This window comes from Elephantulus edwardii, unplaced genomic scaffold (genome assembly GCF_000299155.1).
Source record: "Elephantulus edwardii isolate Elephantulus edwardi_28Jun2011 unplaced genomic scaffold, EleEdw1.0 scaffold00350, whole genome shotgun sequence".
In the NCBI taxonomy this organism is placed as follows: Eukaryota; Metazoa; Chordata; class Mammalia; order Macroscelidea; family Macroscelididae; genus Elephantulus; species Elephantulus edwardii.
In genome coordinates, this window is record NW_006400100.1 from 46,349 (window position 1) to 54,910 (window position 8,562).

At 40.5% G+C, this 8,562-nt stretch overlaps 1 protein-coding gene across 1 annotated transcript in view; it reads left to right on the plus strand.

The window, feature by feature from the left end:
* MEIOB (meiosis specific with OB domains) overlaps positions 1 to 8,562 on the plus strand; it is a gene marked incomplete at its 5' end in the record, with an annotated part of 49,567 nt that extends 41,005 nt beyond the window's left edge. The window contains 4 exons of the mRNA XM_006901915.1: positions 581 to 734; positions 5,943 to 6,126; positions 6,641 to 6,727; positions 8,455 to 8,562. Coding sequence (XP_006901977.1) covers positions 581 to 734; positions 5,943 to 6,126; positions 6,641 to 6,727; positions 8,455 to 8,562 — 533 coding nt within the window. The remainder of the gene's footprint in view (positions 1 to 580; positions 735 to 5,942; positions 6,127 to 6,640; positions 6,728 to 8,454) is intronic.

An 8,562-nucleotide genomic window follows, 5' to 3' on the forward strand; every position in this document is an offset into this window, starting at 1 on the left:
TCACTGTGGTTTTGATTTTGATCTTTCTTACTGCTAGTGTTTTAGAGTATTTCTTCATGTGTCTGTTGGCCACCTGAATGTCATCCTCTGTGAAAAGTCTTTCCATGTCCTTTTCCCATTGTTTAATTGGGTTATTGGTCTTTTTCTTCTGGAGGCCCAGGAGTCTTCTGTAAACTTTTGTTATGAGATCCTTGTCTGAAATGGTATTGCCAAATGAATGGTTGTTCCCAGTTGGTAGGCTTTTCTTTTCACTCTGTTGGAAAAAAACTTTGATGAGCACAAAGATTTAATCTTTAGAAGATCCCATTCATCAATTTTATCACTCTTTTGATCATCAGAAATGCTTCATTTTACTGATGACTGATAGCTTATCCTTTCCCTTTTCATCTTATTTTTTCTTGTTTGTCTATTTCTATAATCAGTTTTAATATAACAAATTAATACTATTCCTGCTACTTAAACTAGTGTATATTCTTACTTGGCTTTGTAACTTTTCTATTTTTATATAATCCTTTGTAGTTCTTAGAATATATGTAAACTGGAATCACTTAATTATGTGTTTTGTTTTATTTTATTTTAGTAAACACAATATCTGATGTCTACACCGTGAAGCAGATAAAGGGGAAAACTTTGAAGGAGGAAGATAAAGCAGATCCTTTTTGTGGCATTCTTTACGCTTACATTTCTGCTCTGAGCATCGATGATGAAACAACAAAAGTAGTTCGAAATAGATGGTAAGAAGCTAAGTTACTTCTAGCAGGTTCATCTTTGTAAGAATCAAAATCCATTTCTCTTTCTTAAAAAAAAATTGTGCTTTAAAGCACAATATTTAAGTAAATTCATTTTCCACTTGACCATTCAGACACATCTTGTTCTGTGACATTAGTTACAATATCTATGCTGCAGCAGCACTCTCCATCTTCTACCCACCCATGATTCTCCCATCTATTCATTCCTATATCCTACCCCTCCCTGTCTTCTGGGATTCATCCTTGGGCAAGTGCTGCACCTCTGATCTCCTATGGTTGATTGTTCTAAGTAGTGTGTTCCTCCCTGATGTTATTGGTCACATTATAGGCCTATTTGTTGTTTAGCCAAAGGTTAAATAGGTTGTTTAGCCACAGGAATGAGTTTTGTTACAGGCTCAAAGGGGACTAAGACCCATAGTCCCAAGGGCCCAGGCACTTCTTATCATTTTTATGGGGGGAAAAAATCAGTTCTTACTAGTAAGTTTAAGCTCTGTAAAATTCAAAGGTGTTCGTTATATATTTGAAAGACATAGAGGAATGACTTCAGTTGAAGAGTTTCCATACCAAATAATTTTATTCAAAGATTATAATTTCCTTTTCAAGTAAAATTTAATCTGCTATTTTTCTGTAATCCTAAAAGATAAAAAAATGCCGTATCAACAGAAACATTTAACTGGGATGACAAAATTATTGTCTTGTAATTTAGTAGATAATTACTTTGGTTACCATGCCAAATGACAGTATTAAAAAGATATTGTCAACTACATGATCTATAGGATTTCCAACACACACACTACATGAAATATAATACCTACCTGCCTGAGAACTCTGGTGGCCTAGTGTCAGGAGTTGCCATGTTAACCCAAAGGCAGATGGTTCAAATCCTCTAGCTTCTCAGTGGAAGAAAGATGAGCAGTCTTCTCCCATGATATTTAATGCTTCTGAAGACCCGCTGGACAGTCAGCTATGAATTGGTTCCAACTTGATGATACATAACAACCACCTGCATGGAAAAGTCAACCTGAGGAGGCTTAATAATCTTAGTCAAAATATACCTGCAAGAAGTATTTAAAATCATATTGTGAAAATCTCCTTGTGGATTTTTAATAGTTATTTTATTGAGATAATTGTAGGTTCATATGTAATCATAAATAATAGATTTCTAGGGAGCTCTGGTGGCCTAGTGGCAAGACACTGCACTGCAATCCCAGAGGTATGCGGTTCAAATCCACCAGATGCTCTGCTGGAGAAGGAGGAGACAATCTCCTCCTGTACCAGTCAGATCTGATTTGATGGTACATTTAAAAACAATACAATAAAAATTGTAAAAAAATAATAGATTTCAGTACACTTTTCACATTGTCTCCAGTTGTATTATTGATTATACAAAACTCTAGGTCAGGCTCACAGCCAGGATATTGCCCTGGCTACAGTCTACCCCCTCACTCTGACTTCCCCCATTTTTGTGTGTGTATGTGAGTGTGTTTCTAGTTTTATCTATTATGTATTGTTTTGTATGGACTGCCACAGTCAAGATGACACTGACTTATGGCTTTTTAAAGCATTTTCTGGGAGCTCTGGTGGCCTAGTGGTAAGGAGCTGCAACTATAATCCCAGAGGCGCACGGTTCAAATCCACCAGATGCTCTGCCGGGAAAGGAGGGACAATCTCCTCCTGTACAAGTCAGATCTGATTTGATGGTACACTCACACAAAAATAATAAAATAAAATAAAGCATTTTCTGATCTGGTGTTCAAATTTGGAAAACCTAATTTGGGGGCATCTATATACTGCCAGAAGTCCAGACTAGGTTTAGAAGGTCATGGCACTAGGGATATTGTAGCTGATGTTAGATGGAGCTTAGCTGAAAGCAGGGAGTACCAGAAGAATGTCTATCTGTGTTTCATTGATTATGCAAAGGCATTTGACTCTGTGGATCATAACAAACTATGGCTCACTCTGAGAAGAATGGGAATCGCAGAACACTTAATCATGCTAATGCGAAACCTATACTTGAACCAAGAGGCAGTCATCAGAACAGAGCAAGGAAACACTGCATGGTTCAAAATTGGGAAAGGTGTATGCCAGGGATATATTCTATCTCCATACCTTTTCAACCTGTATGCAGAACAGATTATCCAGGAGGCTGGTCTCTATGAGGAGAAGTGTGGCATCAGGATTGGTGGAAGATCTATTAACAATCTGCTTTATGCAGATGACACAACCCTGCTTGCTGAAACTGAGGAGGACCTGAAATGCTTGCAGCAGAGGGTCAAGGACTGCAGCCTTCAGTATGGATTGAAGCTCAATGTCAAGAAGACAAAGATTCTCACCACTGGACCAATTGGCAGCATCAGGATGGATGGTGAAGAGATTGAGATTGTTAACAACTTTAGTCTGCTTGGCTCCACAGTCAACACTCTTGGCACCAGTAGCCAGGAAATTAAAAGGCGCATTGCCATGGGAAAGTCTGCTGTTAGGGACCTCTCCAGGCTACTAAAAAGCAATGGTGTCACTCTGGAGACTAAGGTGAATCTGATACAGGCTATGGTCTTCACAATCACTTGTTATCCATCAGAGATTTGGACAATGACTAGGTAGGATAGAAGGAGAATTGATGCCTTTTAGCTGTGGTGCTGGAGAAGAGTATTGAATGTACCATGGACTGCCAAGAAAACAGACAGATTCATCCTGGAGAGGGATAAACCAGGCTGCTCCTTGAAGGTAAGGATTCTGGGGCTTCGCCTGACATACTTTGGACATGTTGTAAGGAGGGACAGGTCCTTGGAGAGGACCATCATGCTTGGGAGGGTGGAGAGACAGCGCAGGAGGGGAAGACCCTCTAATGAGGTGGATTGATTCAGTGACTGGGGTAATCAGGATGGGTGTGTAAGAGACAGTGTAACTGGCAAAGGATAGAGCAGAGTTTAGGGCTATTGTACATAGGGTTGCTATGAGTCGCAAGGGACTCAACGATACATAACAAAAACAACAACATATGGTATAGATGTCTATTTGTGTTTTACTGACAATGCAAAGACACTCTACTGTGTGGGTCATAACAAATTATGGATAAAACTGAGAATAATGGGAATGCCATAACCCTTACCTGTGCTCATGTGAAACCTGTACATATCTAAAACAAGGGAACATTACATGGTTTAAAATAAATAAAGGTGTGTATCAGAGTTGTATCCTTTATATGTATTATTTAATGTAATTAAATCTGTATGCTGAGCAAATGATTCAAGAAGCTAGACTATGGCGAGCTCTGGTGGCCTAGTGGCAGGAAACTGCACTGCAATCCCAAAGTTGCACAGTTCAAATCCACCAGATGCTCTGCTGAAGGAGGAACAATTGCCTCCTGTACCAGTCAGATCCAATTTGATGGTACACACATTAAATAAATAATATTTTTTTTAAAAAAAAAAGAAGCTAGACTATGTGAAGAAGAAGGTAGCATTAAGGTGGGAGGAAGACTAAACATCTTGCATTATTCTGTTGATACAACCTTGCTTGTAAAGAGGACTTAAAACACTTGTTGCAGAAAATAAAAAGACTACTACCTTCAATGTAGATTAAATCCCAACATCAAGAAAACAGAATTCCTCACCAGTAGAGCAATAGACAACATTATAATAAATGGTGAAAAGATTGAAGCTGTCAAGAATTTAATTTTACTTTGATCCACGATTGTCATACATGGTAACAGCAGTTAAGTAAATAAAAGTCATGTTGCATTGGGAAAATAGCTGTCTGAGATCCCTCCAAAGTGTTTAAGAATAAGATGTCCATTTAAAGGCTAAAATGTACATAATCCAAGCCATGGTCTTTAAAGTTGTTTCTATGCATCTAAAAGTTGGGCAATGAGTGACTAAGGATAAGAGGAGAAGTCATGCCTTGAGTTGCAGTGTTGGAAAAGAGTATGGAATATCTCATGGCCTGCCAAAAGAACAAGAGAATATTATATCTTGGGCCACATGCAACAGTGGTGCTCCTTAGAGGCAGGGATGGTGAAACAGTCTCATATACTTTGACCTTGTTATCAGGAGGGGCCAATACTTGGGAAAAACATGCTGGGGAAAGTAGAGGATCAGAGAAAGAGAGGAGTCTAAAGAAGATGGATTAACACTGATCAATGGAATCACATATATCAGTAATCAGGAGGATGGTGCAGGATAGGGCACATCTCAGATCTGTTGTTCACAGGGTCACTAAGTTGTACTTGACTCAATGGCACCTAACAACAATATGAAGCTATGTATTTACTTTTTGAAAATATACTTTTAAAATATTTGCCTTCAGTATTTTCTCTTCCATCTCTAATATTGATCTCTGAGGGAAAGCATGTAAACTTTACTACACATTTGATTTCATGGCTAGACAGGCAGCCACTATCTTCAGATCATGCCTCTACTTGAAAAATTTGAATTAGTCTTCTTGTCCAGACTGGCTGAAGGACTCCTCAGAAATACAGGTCAACATAAAGTCACCACTTAAAGAGATAGTCTAAAACCAATGGTACCCACATCATGAAGAAGTAGAACTTGGAAATTCCCCAAGGATTTTTCTGTACATGTATAGGGGACACAGGAAACTGTTGTTTCCATATATGTGTGGGATTGTGATGTAGGGACTGTTGTTCTGTACATGTTCAGGGGATACAGTCTAGACTTTCTGCCCCTCTTGACTCACCAACTCAATGGGCAAATAAAAGGTCACATCTACAGTACCAGAGTGAAGTAGGGCAGAATAGCTCCCAGTGCTGGATAGAACAGAACTCTCAGCTGCCCAGAGAATAGAAAGGGTGAGGCCTGAGGTTGGGGGCAAGGAAGAAAAGGAGCTGGGCTGGGCCAGGAGCCTGAGCAGGGATCTCAGAGGAGGAGGGAACAGCAAAAGTTAAACCATGAGAGAGTGAACTGGGGGTGGGGGTGGGGTGGGTGGGGAGAAAAGTGCAACAATGAATGAATGGAAATCCAAAATCTCTGTAAATGTTCATTGAAATGAATTTTTTAAAAAAAGTTAAACAACGAATGGTGCAGATGAGGCCAAGCTCTAGAGAGAGCCCTCTGGCTACCTTTATCGATTAATGACCAGGTCTACTCTATTCACTGGCTTATCCCTTTAATTGATTATGCTCCCAAAGAACTCAAACTTGTCATTTGGTTTATTACTCTCTTTGTTTCTTTTCAGTTTGCACTGTGGTTACCTTGTAAATGAAGCGTCCAATACTTGTACAACTTGCAACACAGACTCTTCGGCATTTCCAGTTGTCTCCCCTAGCTTTGATATACTGGTTGACCTCACTGACCACACAGGCACCCTCCACTCATGCAGCCTCACTGGATCTGTCGCTGAGGAAACGCTAGGCTGCACGGTAAAGTGCCTTCCCCAGAGTATAAAGCTACACCCAAAGTCGTGTTTTGATGAGCATTTGATAGGAATTAAGTCATTACTACAAGGCCTTGGGAAAAGTCATCTTGGTTTAAACACACATGAATTTGTTGAACAGACGTTTGCATGCAATGTATTAAAATCATAGCCAGTGTGGACTATACAAGGAACAGGACATGTTATATATAGTCAGGTGACAGTAGATAAATGGTCCATTCTGTGGCAGGGTGTGGGATCTCCAAGTCAGCCCTGGTCATTTGCTTTGTGTATTCAGCAGCAGCAGCAGAAAACTTTCCCACAAGACCTTGTTCCTCTGCTTTGCTGAGGGAGTTCTCTCTGTATTCATGGCTGGCTGCAGAGGGTCCTGCGATCAATAAAATCCAGCTGCTTCTTGAAGAAGACAATCTCATATCTCTTGAGCCCGTTTATGTTTCACGTTTTCAGAATGAGTAGCCTATGGTTACTACAACATTTGTTTCTCTCCTTTCTCTGATTAGGTTAATGAGTTCCTGGCAATGACTGATGAACAGAAGACAGCATTAAAGTGGCAGTTTCTACTGGAAAGAAGCAAAATTTACTTAAAAGTTAGTGTGTTACAGTGCTGTATTCTGTCTGTTCTAGCAATATGAACATTCCATTGCTGTTGTTGTTGTTATATACTGTCAAGTAAGAAACAATTCATAGCTGACCCTCCAGCAGGTTTTCAGAGACAGTAAAGTACAGGAGAAAAAACTGCCCATCTCTCATAGAGTGGATGGTAGATTAGAACTTCATGCCTTTGGAGTTACAGCACAACTCTTTACCACTAAGTCACCAGAGCTGCCTATGATCATCCCAAGTGCCCCAAAACCAAGCCAAATCAACTGCCGTCCAGTCCATTATAACTCTTGGCAGCCCTTGGTCAGGCTTCTGAAACTGTACATCTTACTGTGAGGAGGCAGTCCACTGCTCTCCCCATGGAGCAACTGGTGAGTTTGGGTTTTGGTTAGCAGCCCAAAACATGGTTCAAAACACCACTGTAATAAAGTCAGAGATGTACACTTTGAACTGTGTCCCAGATGTGCAGAAAGACACTACACTGGAAAAGCTGAAAGGAGTCAGGTCTTTCCAGGACCTAAGGGCCTTCCAGGAGTGTTGGTGGCTTGGTGCATCGTGTGTTGCACGGCTAAACTGAAAGGGCAGAAAGTTGCCCCACCAGCTGCTTTGTAGGAGGAGGACAAGGCAGAGTCTCCTATAAAAACTTACAAGTCCCAGAAACCTGCAGAGGGCCACTGAGAGACTCCTTGGCAGTGGGTGAGGGATTACAATTAACACCAAACGCAGAGCACTTCTCAGTCAGCTGAGATGATGCCCTGCTCCCTAGCCTGCGTGAGACTCTGGGTACTTGAACTAACTTTCCTGAGAAGCTAAAATGTTATGATCCTATAACTCTTAAGTTATAAGACATATATGTGTGTGTATGTATCCATGCATTATTGTTTTTGTATACCATCGAGTCAGAACCAACCCATAGCTGAAAATTAACTCCACCACTGTCAAGTCAGTGCTGACTCACAGCAATCCTATAGGACAGAGCAAAATTGCCCTGTGGTTTCTGAGCTTATAAATCTTTACAGAAGCAGACTGAGTGACTTCTCCCACAGAGTGACTGGTGGATCTAAACTGCCCATTTTTGTTTAACTGATGAGTGCTTTAACCATTTCACCACCTGGGCTCTATTGTGAATAATACATTATTCATCATCATCATCTCTTTGCTATCAAGTCAGAACTGACTCATAGTTGCCTTCATTGGGTTTTCTGAGGCTGTGAGTGGTGGGGGAGGAGACGGCTCATCTTTTTCTCCTTTGGAGCCACTGGTGAACACAAACCATCAGAGGTGCAGCCTGTGCATTAGAAGCCACCAAAGCGCCTCAAGCATATTATTAGTATACGAAATGTCATATAACATGTGCTATTAACAAATAACGTCTTATCCTTAGTAAACAGATTATGTCCTTGCTATAGGTTCACATCTACTAGAAACTGGTACTTGTTAGTACATACACATTAAGTCCTTATTTTCTGTATCGCTTGATTTTTTAATCCTGCTTCTCTGTAACAGAGAAATATCATGAAAAATGACCTGGGTTTTCAGAAAATCAGTTGAATGGCTGACTTGGTTTCTCAGCAAAACTAGCCTTCTCTCCACAGCCTTATAGCTATTATTGAGGTTTATGATAGCACTGTGAAGAAGCAGTCCCTGTCTGTAGTGCTGTGATACTGGCTTCCAGCTTTGTACCCAGATGGGTTAACTCTGTCTCTCCCTACAGTGCATTCTGTCTCCCAGAGCCAGGGACAGACTCCGAGCTCAAGTGCTTGCCTGTAAACTGGCAGATCCCACAGAGGCAAGTGCAAGCTTGTCTGGACAAAGAAGTTAA